Source organism: Gobio gobio (genome assembly GCF_949357685.1).
Source record: "Gobio gobio genome assembly, chromosome: 17".
Taxonomy (NCBI): Eukaryota; Metazoa; Chordata; class Actinopteri; order Cypriniformes; family Gobionidae; genus Gobio; species Gobio gobio.
In genome coordinates this window covers 41544841-41571662 of record NC_137110.1, presented here as the reverse complement: position 1 = coordinate 41571662, position 26822 = coordinate 41544841, and the positions used below count along the sequence as shown (strand labels likewise).

The 26822-nt window shown below is 37.1% G+C and overlaps 1 protein-coding gene across 1 annotated transcript in view; it reads left to right on the top strand.

Annotated features, from left to right (window-relative positions):
• The window catches only part of abcc4 (ATP binding cassette subfamily C member 4 (PEL blood group)), a 49002-nt gene extending 22401 nt beyond the window's left edge, over positions 1-26601 (top strand). The window contains exons 14-30 of the mRNA XM_079841058.1: positions 1680-1776; positions 1863-2072; positions 2294-2431; positions 2530-2567; positions 3672-3775; positions 3858-4004; positions 8827-8906; positions 13922-14072; positions 14188-14307; positions 14397-14507; positions 15381-15481; positions 16093-16284; positions 16366-16611; positions 19862-20034; positions 20152-20257; positions 21582-21716; positions 25218-26601. Coding sequence (XP_079697184.1) covers positions 1680-1776; positions 1863-2072; positions 2294-2431; positions 2530-2567; positions 3672-3775; positions 3858-4004; positions 8827-8906; positions 13922-14072; positions 14188-14307; positions 14397-14507; positions 15381-15481; positions 16093-16284; positions 16366-16611; positions 19862-20034; positions 20152-20257; positions 21582-21716; positions 25218-25307 — 2239 coding nt within the window. The 3' untranslated portion in view covers positions 25308-26601. The remainder of the gene's footprint in view (positions 1-1679; positions 1777-1862; positions 2073-2293; positions 2432-2529; positions 2568-3671; positions 3776-3857; positions 4005-8826; positions 8907-13921; positions 14073-14187; positions 14308-14396; positions 14508-15380; positions 15482-16092; positions 16285-16365; positions 16612-19861; positions 20035-20151; positions 20258-21581; positions 21717-25217) is intronic.
• Positions 26602-26822: the final 221 nt, after the last annotated feature.

The window sequence follows — 26822 nt, the reverse complement described above, 5'->3', positions numbered from 1 at the left end:
TTTACTGGTATTTGCGTCATTATGTACCACTCAAAAACAGCATGTCTTAAACCAGATGCTAATTTGTGCCACTCTTGGTAGATGGAAATGATCCGGCTGCGTTCTTTTAATGTCCGCATTGTCAGTAGATCACTTGCAGTATTTTCCACTCCCATCTGCGCTTTTTTGGAATTGTGCTCACGCTAATTTGCCCTGTTTAGTAAATCTGGCCCTTACAGTGTCACAAAATTGCCTGCCTTAGTCAATGCCAACAAGCACTTAGTTCTCAATTACACTAACATTTACTCTTACATTTTATAGAAATTATTACTTTTATTCATCAAGGACGTATTAAATTAATCAAACGTGACAGAAAAGTTTCTACATTGTCACAGATGAGCTTCAATTTCAAATAAATGCTGTTCTTTTGAACTTTCCAATCATCAAAAAAAGTTTACACATGTTTATTAAGCAGCAAATCTGTTTTCAACATTGATATTAATAAGTAAGGGGTTAAACATTTCGGCACGCATGTGATTTGTGGATTAATTGCAGAGTTTACCATCATTGTGAAATCATTTGCACATGTTTTGTCTTGCCAATTTACACATTCAAGTGATTTTAAACTATTCAAGTGCAAGAAGAGGCAAAAGAGAATTTAATTCACACTGTTAAATGCACGCTGTTATCTCTGCGCATTCAGCCGCACACACTTACACAGAATTGATTTTTTCTTATCTGCTTGTGTTTGAACACACACAAAAAAAAATTCAAAATACCGTCTCGACAAGTTTACTCATGAACAACAGTAAGTTATGTTTGAAGTGAACTTAGACAGTTGACAAAGAAATCGGATGTGCATCATTTATATTGGATCCGTGCATTTGATCTTAAAGTGACAGCAGCCTATAAATACCTGCTGCAGACTGTAAACTAATGTTAATTTTAAAAAAAACTGTTTTAACGAAGATAAATCTTTGCATCTAATTTTTACAGTGAACCCTGAATATTTTTATTTTACATTTAGGCCTAATTATTACATTTCTGTACCTTAATACTACGGGTTAGACCTTACTTTATTTGTAACTTTATTGTGTAGTATTTAGCCATGCTTGTAATTAGTGTATTTTTTTTTTTCATTACTGACTTTTCACTTTCCTTTTAATAATGTTTGAACTTTATGACTTAGGCTAGTAGTTTTTGCTGTGGTATCAAAGTACTTAAAGTGAATAATAATTGCCCCCCCAATTATTTTCTTTTCTTGCTGGTCCGAAAAATGATCCGATCTGTGAGACAAAAGACATAATGTGATCTGAACCGTGAGTTTTGTGATCTGTTGAACCACTAATATAATAAGAATGTTTTTCTTGAGCAGCAAATCAGCTTGTTAGAATGATTTCTGAAGGATCATGTGACACTGAAGACTGAAGTAATGATGATGATAAATTCAGCTTGACCATCACAGGAATAAATTACATTTTGAAATAGAAACCATTTATTTTAAATTGTAATAATATTTCACAGTATTTCTATTTCTACTATATTTTTGATCAAATAAATTCAGCCATAAGACACTTCTTTCAAAATCATTAACAAATCTTACCAAACTCAAACTATTGTACCAAGAGTATTGTTGCTTTCACTGTTATGTTAAAATTTTTCTTTGAGATGATTATTAAGAGCGCTGACTGTCCCTGCAGGTGTATTTGTGGTATTCTGAAGGAGAAGCCCAGGATCTTGGTTACTCATCAGCTGCAGTATCTGAAGGCTGCAAATCAGATCCTGGTTTTGAAGGAGGTGAGCTGTAGCATTTCACACACCATTCAATTTGCATTCCATCAGTGAATAAATGAGCCAAAATGAACTGATTTGATCTCTCTCAGGGGCACATGGTGGCACACGGCACATACTCTGAGCTGCAGCAGTCAGGAGTGGATTTCACCTCTCTGCTGAAAAAGGATGAGGAAGAGGAGGGTGTGGTTGAAAAAGGAGAGGCTCCTCGCTCCCCCCGCATTCGGACCCTCTCCCAGAATTCCAGTCGTTCCCACTCTTCATCTGTTCTGTCTGTTAAGGATGAGTCTGATCAGCTGCCGGTAGGTGTGATTTTTGACTTCACCACATGGTAGAATTGTAAGAAATAGTATAAAATGTTCATGATTCACTCTTTGTTGTTTATTTTTGGGTGAAATTTCCCTACAATCACATTTACAGATTAGATGTGTCAATAGCTTCATCTAGTGGATTGGTGTGGATTTTATTTACTGTCTGATCATGAACATGGACATTTCCATCTAAAATTGTTTGTAACGGGTAGGTGGAGCATGTGCATACCATGGTTGAGGAGACGCGCTCAGAGGGGACCATCGGTTTTCGCATGTATTGGAAATATTTTCGAGCTGGAGCCAACGTTGTCATGTTGATTATGCTTGTTCTCCTCAATCTGCTGGCACAGGTAAAAGGCATAGCAGTGCTACTGCGATTCAGAGTTATACACTGAAAGACCTCTTGCTCACACAGAGATTCATGCTAATACTCTTTTCTGCTCCATAGACTTTTTATATCCTTCACGACTGGTGGCTTTCATATTGGTGAGTGGTCTATAATATCAATATCTTTGCTGCTAAGCTTCCATTTTTAAGTGCATTACTACATTAATGTACTGTTAATGCAGTTATAAGTAAATTAGTTAGCGTTTCTCAAAAAAATGATATATATTTATACACACACCCACTCACATACCTGTATATATGACATTTTGGGGCCAGAAATAAATAAATGAATACTTTTATTGAGCAATGAGCCATTAAAATAATCAAAAGTCACAGTAAAGAAATGTATGATGCTACAAAAGATTTATATTTCAAATAAACATAAATTCTGTTCTTTTGAACTTTTGTTTTCATCACGGGATGTGTTTTTCAGCATTGATAATAAAAAGAAATGTTTCTTTAGCTGAAAATAAGCATATTAGAATGATTTCTGAAGGATCATGTGACACTGAAGACTGGAGTAATTTAGCTTTACCATCACAGGAATAAATTGCATGCTAAAATGTTAAAATAGTAATTTTAAATTGTAATAATATTACTGCTTTTACTGTAGTTTTTATCAAATAAATGTAACCTGGGTGAGCAAAGGAAAACTATATTATATTATATTAATTACATTAATTACACAGAGAAAAAGGGTGTTGATATTGTACCTTTTAGAGGTACAACAGCTTGTCGCTAACCTTAAAATGAAATATTTGTATCTTTTTTTTACTCCTTAAAAGGTGCATATTAGTACCTTTGAGTACAAATACATACCTCAAGGTACTACTATGAACCTTTTTGTGGTAAAAAAAGGTACAAAGATGTCCTTTTAAGGGTACTACCCCAGCGACAAGCTGTTGTACTCCTAAAGGTACAATTTTGAATCCACCTTTTACTCTGTGTATATTATATTAATTATATATTAATTATATTATTATATACAAACAATAATTATATTAACTTAAATTAAATATATTTTTCTTTGAACATTTTCAATTTAAAGTCTTGTTTGTGGCAAATTCACTCTAAATAAGCAAGAATCTAAAACTACACTAACACCTAAAATTGCCTTGCAATGCATGTTGGATATACAGAATGGATGTGGTGATGTTCTGATGATTACTAGCGTGCGTAATGCCATTATTTTGTGATTGACAGGGCCACAAAGCAGGAGATGCTGAACTTCCCTAACGTCACTTTAACCAACAGCGCTAACACGACTCAACAGCTCAACCTGGATTTCTATCTGGGCATCTATGCAGGTCTGCTCCTGATCGAAGTCAGCAAAATAACAAATGTAGATATGTTGCATGTGTCTACAAATTGTGTATCTGTGCTTATCAGGCTTAACAGGAGCCACCATCATCTTCGGCTTCATGCGCAGTCTGTTTATGTTTAATGCTCTGGTGAGAGCAGCGGAGATGTTACACAGCCGCATGTTCAACAGCATCCTGAGAACCCCGGTCCGTTTCTTTGACATCAACCCTATTGGTGAGTTAAAAAAGAGGAACGACAAGCTAGTTTGAAAGGCAGTGTTGAAAGTGACCAACAGAGGGCAGCACATCCTGTGAAATGTCTTCCTTTCCTCATTCCTCCTTATGAGCAATTTATCTGTTCTGTGCTTTTCTTGGAACACCTCTGCTGATGTGCAGGTAATGCCAGAGGAGATAATCCCTCATACACACACTCCATATAGTATCTGTCAATATATGGCTCTTAGAAGATATACTTTGATAGTGATAGTGCCCTGGTACTTTGATACTAGATAAGGATGATCATTATTAATGGATGATTGATTAATTGTTATTAAATCATTTGATTAAGCTTATCGAATATCATTTAATAGTTAGTTTGTAATAGTTAAGTGGACTCAACTTATCAGTGTTGGGGCAAATTTTTATAAAAATAAAAACGGTTTCCCTTCACTGTGTGTGATAGTGAGTTAAAATAAACATGGCAAAAGCACAGTTCATCTGTCAGTCTCAGTGTCATGCAGCTACACTCACCTGGACTCAGTGTAGCTGTATTTTATCCATTGGATGAAATGCTCAACAACACGGTTTATTTGATCAAAAATACAGTAATATTGTGAAATATATAATAATATTATATTCACTTTTTTTCACAATTGCTAAGACACATTTTCTTGAAACCATCACCCACCCATTTTCTCACAACATTAAACACAAAACCAAATCTTCAAACTATATTCACAAAACCACGGACTCTTCGGGCTAAATCAAACAGTCACCTCAAAACCATTTCAACTGTACTTAAAATAAAACACAATTTAATATATAAACACAACAGATCATTCAGTACACTCTACATGAGAAAATGGAGAACACTGCATCCAGATCATGTAGCTACTAAAAATGTATATTGTATTCTGTATGTACTGCAAGTATAGTATTGTATTGAATATTGTATAATATTTAATTTCTGTATATTCAGCACTTGCATACTGTAAAAATGCAGTTGTCAAACTGCTAAAGGCCAAAGAAAACTCTGTAACACTTTTTGTGTCCTTGTAACGTTACATGTAGTTACTGTAGGAATAACTATAAATTATGCATAATAACATGCAACTACCCTAAACCATCCCCTATTCCTAACCCTATAGTACATGTTGTGAATTATTATTATTATTACTCAGTACTTAAATGTATAATTACACTGTTTACACTTTATTTTAAGGTGTTACAAAACATGTTACACTAAATTTTACACAACACTCTCCACGCGTCCTCATCCTCTTCCTCCTCGTTCACCACCTCTTACACACATTTTTTCTCCTCTGCCTCTCAGATTGTTTCCATCTATTGTTCCTACCAACATCTATGCACCTGTGCACTGAATTGGCTCATATTTTGTACAGTTGGTTTAATCACATCATCAGAACCAAGTGTGAACATTTGAGTCGTTGTGTGTAAATGATGACTTCTGTGCTGTCGTTGTGTTTAACTTTTGCTGCTTGTGTGTTTAGTATTATGCAACACAAGTGCATCACAATGTTAAATGTGTAGTGAGAATTTGTTTAGAGTTTTGCAAAAAGGAGTGCATGAGATTTGCAAATAGTGTCTAACTGGCCTAAACCCAGGTTTCTGCAAAACCTTCCTTCAGGCATTGAGAATTTGGTTCAGAGAATGGGGTTTAGTGTATGTAAAAACTGTAACATAAGTAGCAAAATGTACCATGGAATTAGTGTCAATGTTTTCCTTTTGTAAGGATTGCAGTTATTACATGCTATTGAACTTTTTATGTGCACTGTCCAAAAATGTCTGTAATTTAGTGCTTCTGAGTACTGGATGACATTAATCTAGAAGCAGTCACAGTCTTTCAGGTGCACTTTGTCTGTTTTAAAGTGATTTCCAGACTTGACCAGGGAAGTGTAATGCAGTGTTTTCAATGTTTACCCTCGATTTCAGTGTTTACTCTGGAGTATTGTGTAAATGGCAGCGTTTGAGGCCTTTGCTCATGCAGTGAGGTATATTGGCTGTGTTGAGCGTGAAGTGTTTGGAATGAAGTGCAGGTGTGTGTGAACTGTGAAGTCAAACCTTCAGTTCTCACTGGTCGTTTTGCCTGCCGTGTTCCTCTTGCACTTATCTATAGAAAATGATTCTCTAGTCTGGATTGATAAGTCATAGATAATTATTAGGACAATCTAAGCTGTAGCCTTTTATAAGCCTCTGATGGTTTTGGTTATTGCACCTTATTTGCTATAACATTTCACCTATACAGTAATTAAAGGGTTAGTTCACCCAAAAATGACATTTCTTTAGAAAATTCTTGTTTTAGACTTCTAATTTGTGACCGGTGTTTAGTTTTGCTCTATTCTCTGCTCTTCAGCGTTCATCAAGGTTTCATCCATCAGGTCAGAGGTCACTCTTCAGCCAGATCTAGACTCGTGTACGGCAGTTACCTCAAGCCAGTGGTTTATAAAGTTATTTTATAAAGTTATTATTATATGGTTATTTTTTAGGGCTGTCAAAAGATTAATCGCGATTAATCGCATCCAAAATAAAAGTTTGTGTTTACAATAATATATGTGTGTGTACTCTGTTAATTATTATTTATATATAAATACACACACATTCATGTATATATTTAAGAAATATTTGCATGTATTTACTGTATATACATTTATATAATCTATAATATATATAAATATAAATGTTATATATATATAAAAAAATCTTAAATATATACATGCTAGTTTGTGTATTTATATATAAATAATAATTAACAGAGTACACACACATATATTATGTAAACACAAACTTTTATTTTGGATGTGATTAATCGCAATTAATCTTTTGACAGCCCTATTATTTTTCTTACAAAAACTCATCGCTTCCCTTCAGAAGGCCTTTATTAACACCCTGGAAGCCACATGGATTACTTTTATGATGGATGGATGTGCTTTTTTGGGCTTCAAATCCCACTCCGATAGACCCTTTTCACAGACTGTGATGACGCATTTTAACAGTCATCAAAATCGTATATCCTGCAAAGTATTTTGTATTTTCATTTTTAAATATGTGTACATTTATAACACTAATACTTTGTATTATATTACTTTTGCATCAAATTATATTACAAGTTACCGCTGCTGGAGTGATGGTAAAAATGAACCTTTCTCTTTTCACTGCTGTTATCAATCTCACTCTTTATCCATTATCAATTTTTGAAAGTTGTGAAATCACTATTGTGGAGTTTTTCTTTTGCTATTTGAGCAAATGGGGACACAAAAAAATTATTTAATGTAAACTCTCCTTCACCGCTATAAAAGTTAACCCAACCATGACGACTTCCGCTCTGAGAAACCCAGAAATGTGAAAAGGATCTATTATAAGTCTTGGAAGAGCCAGGAATGTTTTAACTCCGATTGTGTTTGGCGGAAGGAAAAATGTCATATACACCTAGGATGGCTCGAGTAAACTATGGGATAATTTTCATTTTTGGGCAAACTAACCCTTTAATGAAATTATTTGGAGATACCATCATAACTTGCTCTGTTGGTACACCTATCATTATGAGCACATTCTATAGGTGTAATGATTTTTTTATACTTTATATTGAATACAGGAAAAACAGTAATAAAGTAATTATTACAATCTAAAATAAATGGTCTCTATTTTAATATATAAAAAATAGAAGGAATTTAATTTATTTCTGTGATGTTAAAACTGAATTTTGACACTCCAGTCTTCAGTGTCACATGATCCCTCAGAAATCGTTCTGATGAGCTGCTCAATAAACATTTGTATAAATTATCAATGTATCAATGCATCAGCGTATTAGAATGATAATTGTGCCAGATAATGGTGTTATCCTGATATGGCCAGTATAGTGCAGTTTCTTCTCGCCTTCTAAAGAGCAAACAGCAGACCTGGGTTCTGTGTCGTCGTGGTCTTTTTATCGGGGTGTTACCGTTGATAACATGAGCTAAAGGGCATTTACAAGTCTCAAAAGTCTAATAGATAGTTTTTATGACTGCTGAAGAGTCAGTTGGAGCCCATTTCCATGATACTGTTATCAGCAGCACACACATGAGGCGCAATTACTGCGAGATGCACTCCTAGAAATCATATTTAGAACAACTTTTATGGTTGGAATAAGCTTGTGATGTGGATTAATTGCCACAACTACTGTATCCTGTGTATCTGCACTCTAGCCGTTTTCGTTGATAATCTATGGTCTCTAGTAATAAAGAATGGTTAACACTAGTGGGTGTTTATGTCTGTCAGTTCTTTGGAACTTGTAATCTCAGCATGATTAGCTATAAACATTTCTGACAAATGACACATAGATAACCTGCATGGTGCCATTGTTGATTGAGCTCTCCTTTGTTAGCTTTATTTGTGTTTAATCTGTCATTTATTATCCAGTGATACAAATCGTAGGTTAAAGGCCTTTATGGCAAGTATTATCATAACCAGTTAGATAAGTAAATGGCATTATGGGATTGTTAATGATAAAATAATGCAACAGAAAAGTTTGTCCAGTATGTCACTGTCAGCATTTATACTTTTTACTTTAATTAGTGTTGCTTTCATTTACTATTACTGGGTCAATAACAGATACGAGTGCCATAACTTTAATTTGACAAAGCTTATTCAAATTTTAAAAAAGCAATGAAGCAGTTTTTGTTCATTTTATTATTATTTTATAATTATTGTAATTTTTGATAAGAAATAATAGTAGATACTTTTCTCATTTTTCCTTAATCTTACTGTCCTGTTCAGCTTTGTTTGGTATTGCTCTGGAAGCAGTTCTGTTTGCTAAATGGCTTTTTTCCTTTTCATTTCAGGAAGAATCCTCAACCGGTTCTCCAAAGACATCGGCTACCTTGATTCCTTACTTCCGTGGACATTTGTGGATTTTATCCAGGTTTGCTAACTTCTTAATTTGCTAAAATATTTCCTACTAAAGCAAGTTTTATAGTTCAGTGTCTGTTAAACACTGTATAATGTGCTCACTGCTAACGTGGCTATATTAGAACACCCATCACTTGTGGCCATACGCATTATTATTCGCTCTGGTAAACCAAGTGTTGTAGTCCAACAACATATTGTGGCTTTTCCCCTGACAAATGACAATGTGGTCAATGCGTGGGTGACAGGCGTCACTTTATGTGCTCAGAGCGCTATTGTCTGAAGCTTGACAGACTGAGTGGAAGTACAATAGTCTTTCTTTTAAGGAGCTTTTCATTGTGTGGGGCAGCAGAATCCTTCTTGTTCTCTCTCAGGATGAGAAAACTCTGCAGTCACTTAGCCTTTCCCACAGTCCTCTCTCACTATTGGTTCCCTTTAGCGTGACTGCAAAGTCAGCATGCATTGTTGAATACTTCCTAAAGAATAGCATACCACTATTTCTCCAGTATTTGGCGCCTTAAAGTTGGAATGATCATATTTACCAGATACCAGTGTCATAATCAGCAGTGGGGAAACTGATTTTCTTCAATCTGTGACTTTGAAATGGACGTGTGTAATTTATGGAATCGCGTAGGAATTTAATATTGTTTCATTTTGCACAATTGGCAATGAACTTCAACAGTTTCTCTGTTTCGTGAAAGTGAAGATGAAAGAAACTTTGCCCAATGCATTCAGTTTATTTTGAGTAAAATCTTGAGTTTTTTGCTAATTTCAGCCCTGACGCAGTTATCATTTCACGTCCATCACCACGTTGTTTAAATGACAAATGCACTCGCGCCAATCTGTTCACCCATGGGCATGCTGATCTGAAAACGAGGCGTGTTCAGGCGCATTGTTAGCACGTTGCTATTTTGAGTCAACTGAAATCGACTGCGCCATTGACCAACAAAAACCTGGTATAAAGGGCATGTTTGTAATGTGCGCCTATAAATGGGTGCACAACGCGCATATACACTCTGCTTATTACACACACAGGGATGCGCAGCAGCACACAAACATTTTTTAATATTAAAAATAAAAGTATTCCTCTTTGGAGAAGCATTCAGTCTTTCCGCCATGTAAATAGCGAATCCGCCATGGTGCAAGCTCAACTGGTTTTTAAAGGGAATAGGAGACCCTGATTGGTTTATTGAACATTACACCCAAAACACACCTATGACTCATTAAGAGAATAGATGCAACCCTTTTGGACCATGCGCTGGCATGCTGACGGATTCGCCCTAAGTGCATCTGCGCCGTGTGCTTCAGACCATGCGCTCAGATCGTTCAAACAGAGCCCCTTGTGTAAGTTTGCTTATTTTTAGTTGTATTGTGTCGTAGTATATGTAAATGAACAACGTTTACTCTCTCTGTGTTACCTGGATTTTGAAATACCTGTTTATTAGTCATCAAAAGTCTGTTGGATGTTGCCAAACGTGTTATTCAGCGGACTTTTGTCAGCTCCTTTTGTGAAAACTACACATTGTACTTCTGCATTGTTGTATCCCTGCACATAGACAGCCAGATCAACAGAGGGTTATTAAAAAAACTGTTGTTGTAAGAGTAGGTTTATCATTCAAATTGTATTGCTCGTTGTCTATGCTTTAAACAGCATTATGGTAAATGTGGAACACTATGGCAACAGTTTTCTTAACTGTTTCTTTCAGTCCCCCCCCCCCCCCCCTGCGTTTGGCCTACTACAGTGTTCGTTATCATCCAGTTTGAAATGTTGAATGACTACAAACACTGAGGTTTTTCCAATTTTCTGCAACAGTGTTCTCTCTATAATTCTTTGCAGCCTTTAGCCACTGCCTACAACGCGTTGAATCCATCATTAGAAACCGAAAATAACTCACTCCCACTAAATGTTTAGTCTTTGAATTCTTGCCTCCAGTAACAATACAGGTCGACATTATTATGACTAAAAGTTTGCTAAGAAGTATTTCCTACTAAAGCAATGCGGTATTTGACACTGATCAGGCATATCTATAGCAGACTGGTGGGAGTGGCCTTGGATGGCAACATGGCCAGTGCATTATGGGTGTGGAAGTTTTCCTATCTATTTGGCCAAAGGGAGGACAGCAGCCCTTTTTCTCTGTTTTTGCTAGTCATGTAGCACTGATTTAAAAAAAATTCCCGACTTTCTACTGCAGGAAAGCCCATTTATTACCCCTGAAAACACACATCATGTTGTAATTACAGCTTTCAATTTTTAAATAGGAAATTCCCAGAAGTATTACAGCAAATATATGTGACCTGTGCTGGTAAAAATGAGTTGCAATGAGCAAATTTTCGGAAATTAGTTATTTGTATTTTCACATTTATTCAATTTCATATTTATTACACTCTATTGAAAACCTTCAAAATGATGTATGATTTGTTTTAATCATACAGAAAATGAGCAACACCTGTTTGAAGTCTATAGAGTTAGCCAAGTCAATTTTAAGAGAAAAAAAAAAAGTTACGTTTTCTGAAGGTTCCAAAACAAAGTCACCCAGCAACCATACCTTAAAACCCCTGGTAATAACACCAAATTTGACACACACAATTCAAAACCAAATATCTATCGAAAAAAAAACTATATATTCAACTTTTTTCCCCCCAATATACCACAATTGTTTGACTAACATAAATGAAACAGACAGCCTATAGACCTACTGTACCGCACAGAGCTAAAATAATGTAACACAACAGATGTTTTTACCCAACAGTTAACCAAACATTCACATAAGACATAACAGATGATGTTTGGATGAATACTTGCCATGACAGATATTTTGAAATACTATAATTCTGTGTATATGTGTATATCGGGATCGTGTGCTGTCTGAGGCGTCAGCGCGAGTAAGATCGTTTGCATGGACTAGGGAAAGTACTCCTTTCTGAAAACGTACAAATAAAGACAATTTTAGATGTTTAATTGCTATTTGGAGCATTGGGATCGCTAGACTAGGGCTTAATGAACAGGTTGAGGTTTTGAGGTTTTCACCTCGCTAACTTTTTCATTATCCTGTGCGCATTCCGACTCATTTTGCCAGCCCGGGTCACATATACTGTGTGCGGGAACCAATCACAGACTGGCTAATCCACCTGGCGTGCTATTGATGGATAGAGAAGTGATGGATCGTTGCCCGTTGATCACGCCTCTTGTGGTCTGATTGGTTGAAGGACTATCCAATTGCATACAGAGTCATTTAATTTATGCTTGTTGATCACGCCTCTTGTGCAGTAGAAAATACAGAGCAGACTCCCCAGACCAATGTTCAATCTTAAATTGAGCTTGTCTGGTGACAACAGACAAGTACACCAGTGGTTCTCATCTTTTTGACTCCATGTTGGCAAAATCTGGTACATTTGATTAAATGACAACTTTTTTTTACAATTTTAATCTTTGGGCATTCCTAGTTTCTGTACATTTAAATTTCAAGATTCCAGAAGTTTTAAGAGCTGAATGTTTTTCAATGTTCGTGTTAACGGCAAAAACCTGATATGTGTCAGTATTTCAGATCCTAGCATTTGGTCTTAAAGGGATAGTTCACCCAAAACTGAAAATTCTGTCATCATTTACTCACACTCAAGTTGTTCTAAACCTGTATGAGTTTCTTTGTTCTGCTGAACACAAAAGAAGATATTTTGAAGAATGTGTGTAACCAAGCAGAAATAGCAACCATTGACTACCATAGTAGGGGAAAAAATACTATGGTAGTCAATGGTTGCTCTACCTGCTTTGTTACAAACATTCTTCAAAATATCTTCTTTTGTGTTCAGCAGAACAAAGAAACTCATACAGGTTTAGAACAACTTAAGGGTGAGCAAATGATGACAGAACTTTCATTTTTTTGGTGAATTATCCCTTTAAAGTGACAGCAGCCTAAAATACCTGTCTGTGTCATTTAATGTTAATCAAACAACAAAAGATGTTAAATAAATGTATACATGTTAAATAAACCTACTGTACCTGAGAAACTAATTTGTAACTATATCGTATTTGTAATTTGCTGCTTTGTTTTTTATATAACAAAAATAAAATAACTATATGGGTGATTTCAGAGTGAAGGGAACACTTTAGAATAATGTCACGGCTTTAGTCAGAGTGGTAAAAATGCAATTACGATGTTTACATGCCGGTTTATTGCTACATAGTGTTTGCCACATAGTTTAAATTCTTCTTAAATAGGCTTCTACGATTATGAGCTTAATAGCATTTGTTTGATCAAAGTATTGTGCTTACATCAGGTAAAGTTTGATCCCAATATTTCTAAAATCCCATTGTCGCACTATGAGGGTGCATGTTCAATGTAATGCGCTTTACTTGATCTTCCATTTCTAGTGTGATGAATAAACCAAAAGTATTATCATTTGTGATATTATCATTATTTCCTTTGACCGCCAAACGTTTAGGCATTTTATGCAAAATTGGATTACATGGCATATGCAAATTAACCATAAATTCCAAGATGCTGACTGGATGCCACTTGCTAAATTAAACGTGCGACATAATGAGGTCACAACTTTGCAACCAACGCGGTTTCTTTAAAAGAAGTTTTAAAGAGGGAGATCTCGCTCTGACGCGGATCTTGTACGTGGCGAGTCCCAAAATCCCGAGCACAGTAATGCTTTTGTCCGTTTGTGTTCTGCCATAGTCTATGGTCATTCCCACTCTAGCCTTAAGTTGTTAAAATGGTTGCGGGGATTATGGGTCATTTGAGTGAGATCTCACTCAGAAAGTGTCGAGTCATGCTGTCATGGCAGCCTCACTGTTTTTCTTCCGTGTTCTTTGATAAATGTTTGTGGTCAAAAGGAGCAGCCAAAACCACAAAGTGCTTTTAATGAACCAGCAGTCAACCGCCGTGACGCAGTGTTTCTACAGCTCACTTGCCATTTGGAACACACTTTGTACTTTTATTTTATTGTATTTATTATAAAGTAAATGTATTTACTTCAAGTTTTATAATGTATATCTCTTCCTTTACGTGCTTTTCTGCACTGCAGGTGTTTCTTCAAATCATCGGAGTCGTTGCTGTGGCTTCTTCAGTCATCCCTTGGATTCTGATTCCTGTGCTGCCCCTCTTGATATGCTTCCTGTTCCTACGCCGCTACTTCCTGCGGACATCTCGAGACGTCAAGCGCATTGAATCCACTAGTAAGCATCTTCAAATTTGATCAGATCTGAGAATAATATTGTCTTCAGTAATGTTTCCTCAGAGCTTCTTTGTTGTGTGGCCTGTACGTTTAAGTCTGATGTTGCATTCCTGCAGCTCGAAGTCCTGTATTCTCCCATCTGTCATCCTCACTGCAAGGCCTCTGGACCATTCGTGCCTTTAAAGCTGAGGAAAGGTTTCAGCAAACGTTTGATGCCCATCAAGATCTGCACTCGGGTCAGTAAAGGAGTCGGTCACTTACAGGACTCAGATTAGCTCTTATCTCTATAAATGTGTTGTTTAAAATGTTCTGTGTACTCCTACAGAGGCCTGGTTCTTGTTCTTGACCACTTCACGCTGGTTTGCAGTGCGCTTGGATGGAATGTGTTGTCTGTTTGTGACCATCACAGCCTTTGGATGTCTTCTTCTTAAAGACAGTGAGAAATCCAGATTAAAGCGTACACACTACTCACCAAAACACAATCCTTGCAATGAATCTTGAGTGCTGGGACACATAGGGGGGAAAATATTATAAATGTTATGCTTTTCATAAATATCTAATGGTATTGACAAAAAGATTTCACAGCTAAAGCAATATCATTTAAGAGTATTTTAAACTTAAGATGCATATTGTGTATATATACACTACTTTTCAAAAGTTTGGGGTCAGTTTTTTTCTAGCAATTATAAAAGTCTTTACTGTCACTTTTAATAAAATGTTGTTACAAAATATTTATATTTCAAATGCTGTTTTTGTGAACTTTCTATTCAAAGAATCCACAAAAATATTAAGCAGTTAACTGTTTTCTTGTTAATAATAATAAATGTGTCTTGAGCTCTAAATCCACATATTAGAATGATTTCTGAAGGATCATGCGGTAATGATGCTGAAAATTTAGCTTTGCAAAACAAAAATATTATTTTACTTTACCAAAATATACTTTTTTACTGTATTTTTGATTGAATAAATGCTGTATAACATGCATTTTTGCATGTTAGTGTATATATGTTTATATGTTCATGCATATTCTATATGAAGCATGAAGTGAAAATTTTGCTGTCTTAGTTGTTATCTGGGACGTCCCATGTCTCATGAATTAATGGTCTTTGATGCTTATATTGCCAATCGCCAACTTGAATTGAAAATACATATTTGGACGTTTCAAATCACTGTCAATGGACACATCTTTTATCATCTTTTGACTAATATCAACTTTGTTTCAAACTCATGTGTTTACAACTGAACAAGCTGAATCTCTTTTTTGAGACCAGTATGTGAATGAGTATTGATTTGTGTCTGATTCTCACAGGTATGAGGGCGGGAGATGTGGGATTGGCCTTGTCTTATTCAGTCACCCTAATGGGAATGTTCCAGTGGGGCGTTAGACAGAGTGCCGAGGTGGAGAACATGGTAAGAACCTTGAAATATATGAATTTACTGAAATATCCATTTCATGAAACATTTTGAACAGTAGTGTGTATAGTCTTTATATATGACTATCACCAAGCCATTTATTTGATACAATCTGTAAAAACAGTAATACTGCAAAATATGATTAAAATTCAATTTTAATATGCAATTTATTCCTGTGATGGTAAAGCTGAATTTTCAGCATCATTGCTCCAGTCTTCAGTGTCACATGATCCTTCAGAAATCATCCTAATATGCTGATTTGCTGCTCAAGAGACATTTGTTGTGGGGATTTTTTTTTTTGTATAGACATATTTTGTAACCGTGTAAAAGTATTTACTGCCACTCTTGATTACTGTATTGCATCCTTGCTGAATTAATTTGTTTAAAACAACTACTTTTCTGGTGCAACATTATTATTTTGACTTTTAAGAAACTCTCAAATATGGTATTTCTGACCTGAAAAGAACGGTCAGAAAGTGAAGTGGGGTGGGGGTGGTTCACATATAGTTGTGGACAATGAGGGGCCTTGAAGTCAAAAAGTTTGAGGGGTGTGTGTGCCTGCATATTTACATTAATTGATTTGCTTTCTGAATGATGTGTCCTTCTAGATGACGTCAGTGGAGAGAGTATTAGAGTACACAGAACTAGAAAGTGAAGCACCTTGGGAAACCCAAAAACGCCCCCCTCCCGACTGGCCCAATCGGGGCCTGATAACCTTTGACAAGGTCAACTTTTCTTACGCTTCTGATGGACCCGTCATCCTCAAAAACATCTCGGCCATGTTCAGACCTAGAGAGAAGGTGAGTCCAGCACCAGCTTCCGTTCATCATGTGAGTCTGTCAGGACATTTGCACTGATGTTTTCTGCTCTGCATCGATCAGGTTGGAATTGTTGGACGGACTGGTGCAGGGAAAAGTTCCCTGATTTCAGCACTGTTCCGTCTGATGGAGCCAGAAGGTAGAATCTTTGTGGACGGGGTGTTGACCTCAGAGATCGGCCTGCACGACCTCCGCCAGAAGATGTCAATCATCCCGCAGGATCCCGTACTGTTCACAGGAACCATGAGGAAGAACCTCGACCCCTTCGGCCAGCACTCAGACCTTGACTTGTGGAACGCTCTGGAAGAGGTGAACATGCGCATACACACTCGCTGTAATGGAGAGCTGCAGGGATGATGCATTTATGTAGGCCAAAACCTGAAAACGAGTTAGCATTTTTGCACTTCTGGTTCCATTTATCTGAAGTCAGTGGGTTTTTTTTAATGGGTTTTTATGGGACTAAATGGGTCTGCAGAGGTTGTCGGGAACATTAAACATCATCACATTGGATCAAACAGGAAAAATCAACTCCTTAGTCCGCTTTTACAGCCTCATTGTGTCTTTAATTACACTTGCAAACTATTCTAACTCAAACTTTTTTAGGGAAACTATTTAAGAGTTGTTTGAAGCTTAAAGGGTTAGTTCACCCAAAAATTTTAATTGTATCATTAATAACTTGCCCTCATGTCGTTCTACACCCGTAAGATCTTTTCATCTCCGGAACACAAATTAAGATATTTTAGTTGAAATCCGATGCATTAGCAGAAACAAAATTTACACTCACAAGACCCATAAAAGGTACTAAAGACGTCATTACGAAGTCATAAAAATGTTGCATTAAATATTTTAAAATAAATACAATCAAAATAAAATGCTTATATAAAAATAAACATTTGATTTGATTACCTGCATTTCCCATCACCATAAACCAACATCAGAGAACCTTTAACATGTGAATGTGCTGTTAATGATTCAGATATTAACTTAACACCTCAGTGGCTGCTTTTAAAGGCACAATATCCAAAAACCATTAGAACAATGTTATATACACTCACCTAAAGGATTGTTAGGAACACCTGTTCAATTTCTCATTAATTCAATTATCTAATCAACCAATCACATGGCAGTTGCTTCAATGCATTTAGGGGTGTGGTCCTGGTCAAGACAATCTCCTGAACTCCAAACTGAATGTCAGAATGGGAAAGAAAGGTGATTTTAAGCAATTTTGAGCGTGGCATGGTTGTTGGTGCCAGACGGGCCGGTCTGAGTATTTCACAATCTGCTCAGTTACTGGGATTTTCTCACACAACCATTTCTAGGGTTTACAAAGAATGGTGTGAAAAGGGAAAAACATCCAGTATGCAGCAGTCCTGTGGGCGAAAATGCCTTGTTGATGCTAGAGGTCAGAGGAGAATGGGCCGACTGATTCAAGCTGATAGAAGAGCAACTTTAACTGAAATAACCACTCGTTACAACCGAGGTATGCAGCAAAGTATTTGTGAAGCCACAACACGCACAACCTTGAGGCGGATGGGCTACAACAGCAGAAGACCCCACCGGGTACCACTCATCTCCACTACAAATAGGAAAAAGAGGCTACAATTTGCACGAGCTTACCAAAATTGGACAGTTGAAGACTTGAAAAATGTTGCCTGGTCTGATGAGTCTCGATTTCTGTTGAGATATTCAGATGGTAGAGTCAGAATTTGGCGTAAACAGAATGAGAACATGGATCCATCATGCCTTGTTACCACTGTTCAGGCTGGTGGTGGTGGTGTAATGGTGTGGGGGATGTTTTCTTGGCACACTATAGGCCCCTTAGTGCCAATTGGGCATCGTTTAAATGCCACGGCCTACCTGAGCATTGTTTCTGACCATGTCCATCCCTTTATGACCACCATGTACCACCATCCTCTGATGGCTACTTCCAGCAGGATAATGCACCATGTCACAAAGCTCGAATCATTTCAAATTGGTTTCTTGAACATCAGTTCACTGTATTAAAATGGCCCCCACAGTCACCAGATCTCAACCCAATAGAGCATCTTTGGGATGTGGTGCCCTGGATGTGCATCCCACAAATCTCCATCAACTGCAAGATGCTATCCTATCAATATGGGCCAACATTTCTAAAGAATGCTTTCAGCACCTTGTTGAATCAATGCCACGTAGAATTAAGGCAGTTCTGAATGCGAAAGGGGGTCAAACACAGTATTAGTATGGTGTTCCTAATAATCCTTTAGGTGAGTGTATTTTGTTGACTTGTGTATTTACATTATCCTAAATGTTTCCAACAATGTTTAAATCCAGAGAAATAAGTAATTTTAACCAGGACACGGACCATACCCACATTACCCTAGAGTTCTGGTTTTATTTTAGCCTAGAAATCTAGACGCACCCTAGCTAAATCTGTCTGTTTCTGAGTCAGCAAAAAGTGAGTCACCACAGGAGAAGAAAATAGTAGGTAGAGCCATAAAGAAAAATATCTAAGATTACTATTGGCTCAGCAAAAATAGAGACTCAGAAGAAAGAAATCATTCTTAAAAAAGGAAGATGTGTTCAAAGTTTTGCCGGTCGGATACGGCGAAAGTTTAATCTTTCAACTAGCTCCGCTTCACCTTCTTCGTTGCTCTGGTTGGTTGTAGCGCTATCCTATTGCGTGCAGAGGGAATTTGAAAGACAACCGTTTATCCCGCCCCTCGGATTGAGCCCTGCCAATGGTGAGTTCCCAGACCCAACATCTTGATGTTGGTCTGGCTTGTCAGGCTAGTTTTATTTTGTAGAAACCATGGAAACACCAAAGACACTTTTAATATATTATATGTTTTATTAGACAATGGAACAATGGTTTGAATACATTTATAGACAGAAAACGAATTATTATACAGTAATGCAGCATTTTCTCCGTTATACAATGTTTTAAAATGAATTGCATGCCATTTAGCTACACAAGCCATCCAGCATTTATTAATATGATATTCTAATATCGATCTAGCTTACTGCATTGTGCAACAAGTGTCTCATAGTAGCCGCCGAGCGAATGCACAGAGTAGCATTATGACATAACTTTCAACACACTCAAATGTATCTAATGGAATAAAACAGCACTGCGTTACCCCACATACTCATGACCGGAAGAAGCGAAAGCGATCGTCTGCAGCAGAATAAAAGCTCTGCGAAAATCAAGGTGTCGTCGTCATCAAGCTACGCCTTTGTTTGAATAAAGGACCTCTAGCGCTGAAAAATTACATATTGTGGCTTTAAGTCAAAAGGGTTCGGCAGACCAAACATTTCGGAATCCCTGAGGTACATCATTCACCATTTCAATCTGTTTGTTCTAAAGAGGCACAAAAAAAGATTCCTTCACATTTTAATCTCCCCACAAATGTGACATTAATCTATTCACATGATCGGATCACCCAAGATTGAGCTTTTGTAACAGGCCCATAGATCCATTTTCCAGTGTGACCTTTTTCCCCAGTGGACTTGAATTATGATTATAGATGTTATACAGTTAATAATTGATCTCTGACTCATGGCATATGCTGTCTGCTCAAAGGTCCAGCTGAAGGCTGCTGTGGAGGAGTTGCCCAGTAAGCTCGAGACCGAACTGGCTGAGTCAGGATCAAACTTCAGCGTGGGCCAGCGGCAACTCGTCTGTCTAGCTAGAGCCATTCTGAGGAAGAACCGTATTCTCATCATTGATGAGGCAACTGCAAATGTGGACCCTCGGTGAGTCCTTTACCTAATTACCTTTGACCTGGCTCTGAGATTGCTGAAGGTCCTTTATTAAACGAATATAGTCACTCTGAGAGCTATACCTTTACATTTATGTTATGTGCTCTACAGGACAGACGAGCTGATCCAGAAAACCATCCGGGAAAAGTTCAGGGAATGCACCGTCCTCACCATCGCACACAGACTCAACACTATCATAGACAGTGACCGCATCCTGGTGAGTGCAGAGATGGAGTGCTCTTTATCATAATGCATGCGGATCCGTTATGACCTGGAACACATGCATAAAAAATGCATCGTTTTTAGTACAGAAACCATAGCATTGCACATGAGCCAAGACTATCAAAATACACATCATTTATTTGATTTACACCTTTTGCATTAGGGTTCATTTTACCCAAGCATCAACTGAGGCTTTACATATGATGTTATGCACACTTTTGTTTACTTCTATCAGTTGGATTTGTCTCAATACTTTTTTATAAATATATTTAGTCTTTTTGGTGCTGAATTTTGTTGATAAACATTAATGCCTATTGATGAACCGTTGCAGCATGAAGATTGCATCATCTTTTATTTGAAAGTGAAAGATTATCCCAATAAAATTAATACATTTCATTTGAAAATATTCCAGAGTAATATCAATGTTGTTTTGTTTATGTAGGTTTCATAAATTTGGTCTGTTTTTGAGCAGGAATTTAAAGCTGGTAATTCTGTTCTTAAAAACTTCTTATTATGATATATTCAAATATGAATTCTCATGAACATTGAAAAATATATCAGTGTTTTTTATGCAATTCATGTAAAATTGGAAATTGCAAAGAATTTCTAAATTGCCTAATTACAAGAATCAAAAGGTGGTAAATGTAGTAATAAATTGGTAATAACACTAACGTTCAAACATTTTTGTGCATTCACTCATTAATGAGAAGTTATTAATCAGAGACGGTATGGTTTCAGTTAAAAAATATCAAGTTATGAAAATCATAGGCAGATTTGAAATGCATTATGAGGGTTAAAGATATAGTGAAAATCATATTCACATAATTTCTGACCCTTATTTCTTTCTAAACCTGCATGGTTCGTCCATGTTTTTGTCCTGCTTTTTTCCCCATGCTATTTAAGTGTATTGGGACCTATATAACCAGGAGCCAGCCATCAAGCTCAAAAAAGTCCATGAGAATAACTTTAAGTACTTTTATAATATTTTTCATGTGTGCTGCATATTAAATGAACAGCCACTCTGTAACTAAGTCTTACAAGCATTAAATGCATAGATCACAATAGCATTTTCTTCATTTTGAGTGGGACATTATGAAAGTCAATAGACTAATTCAAAGCAGTAACTCATGATTTTTAGTTTGATTCATTAAAAAGAACCAGATCATAAGTCATTTATTAATAAATCGACTACAGATCCTGATGTCACAAATCATTTGGTTCCAGTATTTAGTTTTTCAATGGAACCACTTTTAGAAAAGTACCGCTTCTCAATCCTAAAAGGGAGGCATAAAGAAAATAGATGTTTATTTTTCTTGCAGGTTCTGGATGCAGGTCGGATCCACGAGTATGACGCCCCCCACGTTCTCCTACAGAACCAGAACGGGATCTTGTACAAGATGGTGCAGCAGACAGGAAAGGCAGAGGCAGCCTCGCTGCTGCAGACGGCCAAACAGGTAAGCAGATCACCGGATGTCCACAGGAGCGCGGTGACCCCCTGCATCAGTTTAATACCGATGTGAAGTCTCCCGTCCATGTCGCCCTGTCCGATCGCCAAATATGTGCCACATGTACCTGTGCCAGAATGCCACAATACGCCGTGTTTCAAAGAGCCCAGGCCTTTGTGCTGTCAGTCAGTATTAGTTTCCCCCTCCTCAGCGGCATGTTGTTCTCCCTTCGGATCGGGTTCCTCTCCACCTCCTTCAACCGGTGAGCTCATTCTCCGCGCCGGCCCCTCTGGAGCTGACCGCCGGGGCTTTCAAGCACATATCTACCTGATATTAGACCACTCTGCCTTTGTGTGCTCTGAATACCGCCTCAATTGAGAGTATATCTGATAGTGTGGCCAACTGTTTGTCGGCCATGCTTTGTGTTGTTGGGACTTTTCTCTGTATATCTGCGGGGGGTGTGGGTCCGAACACACCAGGTGCTTTTTCTTCTTTTTGTCTTTACGCTCATTGTTAGCCATGGGTGCTTTTAAATACAATGAGAGGTTTTGATTACTGCATCATAATGATATTAAATAAGGGGGGATTTTTACTTCCATTCAGCCTCCTGTGTTCCGTCCCCTGTGTTTAGAAAAGCATTGTCAGGGAAGGTTTGGGAAAAGAGTGACGCCTTTCATCCCTTTCCAGGTCTCATTAAAGGGTCATATACACAGTGCTGGGTAGATTACTTACAAATTGTAGTGCGTTACAGATTGCAAATTACATGATGAAAATTGTAGTTAGAAACATAATCTGTTAAATTACACAATTTAGGTAATGTATTCAGACTACTTTTTGATTACTTTTGACCGAACTCATTTATCATATTTAGGGCAATATTTATTGATACCATATTGATATAAAAATGTTAAGGGAAAGAAAATATATTCCACAATATTAAGGGGAATATAAAAAAAACTTGGGGAATAACGAATGCAGTAAATATGCCATGCATTTGTACGTTTTAAAGGGATAGTTCACCCGAAAGTGAAAATTACCCTGTGAATTACTCACCCTTAAGCCATCCTAGGTGTATATGACATTCTTCTTTCAGACGAATACAATCAGAGTTATATTAAAAAATGTCATGGCTTTTCCAAGCATTATAATGGCAGGCCAAAATTTGGAGCCCAAAAAAGTGCATCCATCCATCCGTCATAAACATACTCCACATGGCTCCGGGGGGTTAATAAAGGCCTTCTTAAGTGAATCGATGGGTTTGTGTAAGAAAAATATCTAGCTTCCGCATTCAATTTACGGGAAAAAAAGTAACTGCAGCAAAATATGATATTGGACGTAGAGCATGTGTTTTGAACTGCGAGAGGTGTAACAGAGGCCAGCTAGTAGATTATGTAATCCAGTACTCGCTGTGCGAGTAAACCTCACTCCTCTGATCTCAAGAGATGCGCTAGCAACTAGGGTTGGGAACCGAGAACCGGTTCTTATGCAGAACCGAAACTGATTTTTGAAAAATACCAGAACCGCGCGAAATTCCTAAGTTTCGGTTCCGAAAACGGTTCTGGTGCAATGTGTGTGCGAAGCGCTGGAAGCGTATCCGAGTGACAGCCAGTGTTGCCAAGTCCGTGGTTTTCCCGCTTTCCCGTTTTCCACTGTTGCCGCGGGCTGTGTTTCATGTCCGCGGGTTGAAGCGATTGTGCAATTGTGCGGGTTTTGTTGTGAAAACCTGGCAACCCTGGCTCACCTCATCATGAATATTAATTCCATTGCCTGCCGCTTCCAGGAGTGCAACGCAGTTCAGCCTGAAAGCCCTCGCGCTACACATTTAAGGTTTTGCGTCAGATATTTTCTCGTTGACCACCAGCATGGCGAAGAGAAAGTCACAAGTATGGATTCATTTCCAAAGAATGAATGATAATGAAGCAAAATGTAACACGTGAAAAGTTAATAACATGCAAAGGAGGCTGCACTAGCAATTTGACAAAACATTTGCTACAGCAGAGAGTGCCTCAGGGCTTATACCAGATTTATAGTGAAAGGCCTATATATATATATATATATATATATATATATATATATATATATATATTTGTCAACCGTTGAGTCACCATGGTTTAGGTAAGCGTTTAGGCACAATTACCTTTGTAATGCTGAATTGCAATTTATTATTTACAAGTTCACTGAATAACTGAATTACTATTAAATTAATATACAACTAATTAATAAATATAACTAATAAATATAATTTATAACTTGGTTTTATTCAGAGACAGAGAGATAAAATGTAATAAGACAATTTCAGAGGTGTTCATTTGAAAAACAATGTGTTGCAAGAATGGCTTAATTAATACTGTAATATTATGTACAGTACAGGACTTTTTTGACATTGCCAACCTGTAAATAAATTTTAAAGCAAGTAATAAACACAAAATGGATTGTTTGAGTTGCGTATTGTGCCTTTTTCCTTTACCACTATTTGTTTAATAATTTTAATGGAACCGGAATCGGAACCGGAATCGTTAGGCGGAACCGGAACCGGAACCGGAACCGGAAAATTTCTCACGATTCCCAACCCTACTAGCAACTGACGCTAGAGGTTGCAGCCTTTATCCTCCTTGTTAGAGCGTCTGACTCTCATGCCAATGGACCCAGGTTCGAGTCCCGCTTGGAGTTGGCGGTTCGAACAGCAGGGGTTACAGAGGCGTTACACTTCTTTCGTAAGTTGAATACGGAAGGCGGTCTGGCGGAAGCTAGATATTTTACTTTCTAAAGTTTTAAAAATGGATATTTTTCTTACACAAACGCACCACTTTGCTTCAGATTACATGTGGATTACTTTTTATAATGGATGGATGCACTTTTTTTGGCCTTAAAATTTTGGGCTGCCTTTCACTGCCATTATAATCTTGGAAGAGCCAGGACATCTTTTAATATAACTCTGATTGTGTTCGTCTGAAAGAAGAATGTCATTTACACCTAGGGCTCTTAAGGGTGAGTAAATCATTGGGTAATTTTCGTTTTTGGGTAAACTATCCCTTAAATGTGTCTGAAAGACAAGAGCCTTCCAAAGACATAGTAATACATGGTTTAATGACACTGAGTGATAATTCGAATAATAATTCAAATATGTTCATCAGGATTTGATTAGATGTGCAATAGAGAAAACTCCTTAAAAGTGAAATGATTTCTGTAAATTCAGTGGTCAAGCGCTGTTACCTCTCTGTACTTGTGGCTGGTGTGTGCAATTCCACAAATCGAGAAGACTTTACCGGCATATATAAGTGATAAGATTTTTTTTTTACATAGTAAAATTGAACAAATAAAAAAGAATCAATGAATATGTAATCAATAAAAATGTAACTGGATTAGATTACATTTTAAAATGATCTTAATCGGGCTACAATTACAAGTACTTCATTTTTGGAATCTGATTATGTAATCCAGATTACATGTAATCAGTTACTTACCCCGCACTGCATATACGTCTCACACCGTCTCTCTTTTTGCTTACAGGCTTACATGAACCGCAGTCCAGCCCACCAGCTCAATGGTTTCGCCACCACTGGAGATGGCAGCTTGGTTATCTTTGAGACAGCCCTATAACAGCCTGGAAAGTGGCTGATGTTCATGGGCATGGCTACCCCAGCATCCTCAGCTTCTGCGGAAGGCAACAGCCACAAGTTCTGCCTCCCTCGCCCAAGACACCAGGCTGAGCGGAGCAGGAGACGCGTACATGCGCTGAACGCACACGCCAACCACTCCAGAGAGGACGGGCTGCAATCACACGAGAGGAAGTACCAATTCAACACCAGCGTTCTGATTTCTCCAGTATGATAGCGATAGGTTGTACACTATATTATGATTATGAGTATGTGCCTTAATGTGTAAGTGTAGTACCAGGACTGCTATGGGCCAAAGAGATTGCTTGCCTTTGCTCAGATGAAACACTATGCTATGAGCTTGGCTGGACTAATTTAGTTTACTGGTGACTTTATACTCCTTATATGAACCTTAAAGGCTTCTGACAACAACGATAAGGCCTTATAAATATCAAGACAATACTGTACTGAGAGGGCTCTAAAAAAGTTTAAAAACAGCATCTATTTTTATTATTGTATTATTAATCTGACACTCCATTTGCCTTAATCAAAAACATGAATCACTTTTTAGAGACCGCTTAGAGAGAAGCATATTTGCTGGAAAACAATCTTTCTGTAAATGCGGTATTGTATAGAATATGGAGACTCTTAATATTTAACATTTCTTGTGCAATACGAAAAACGTCTGAACTGTGAGTTTTGCGTTTAATGTACCCTTTAAATGTAATGCTGTCCCTGATTCATTTGAACTTTTGTTTTTTAAAGCACTTCTTTTTTTTTTTGTGAATTTGGAACCGAGACTGAAAGGGATGTTGACTGACTTTATCTTTATCTTTTTACACTCAACGAAAAGAAAACAAAAAGCATAAAAATTACGTAGTGTACGGGGGAAAAAAATGGCAGTTTAATGGCAGTTTTTACTCTGCTGCTGTATTTTTTTATTTTTTTTCGTACACTACGTAATTTTTATGCTTTTTGTTTTCTTTTCTTTGAGTGTAAAAAGATAAAGTTGCAGTACCAGCCAAAAAAGATTTTTGTGAAATTGTAGCTTAGCCCAAAATCTGAACTCAGTGTTTTTTAAATTGGTTATTTGTTCAAGAATTAAGTTAAATGTGTGTTGTCAAATACCATGTGATTGTGTTCTGTTTAAACTAGCAACATAGTTTCTGCTCGTTGAAGAAGCTGTGTTTGCTGTTCAGAAGTCATGTTTGTATTATTTGCAGTTATGTTAATTTGTGTTTGCAATTATCATATCCGATTCTTTTATTTGGATTAAACCACTTGGTATCACACATCATTTTTTGTATTCAGTCTGCTATCATTTTCTTAAAATATGTGTTTGTCCAAAATCCCTTTCAAGGAAAGTCTGTCTGTCACTAGGTGGCCATATTTGTAATGAAGCTTTCAAACTTTCATAAACAAGCTCTTGAGTCATGAAGCCTAAAGATCAAGAAGCTAATCTTTAAACACAAATTTTCTCCACATATATGGAATAATCAGTATATATTATCAGTAAATC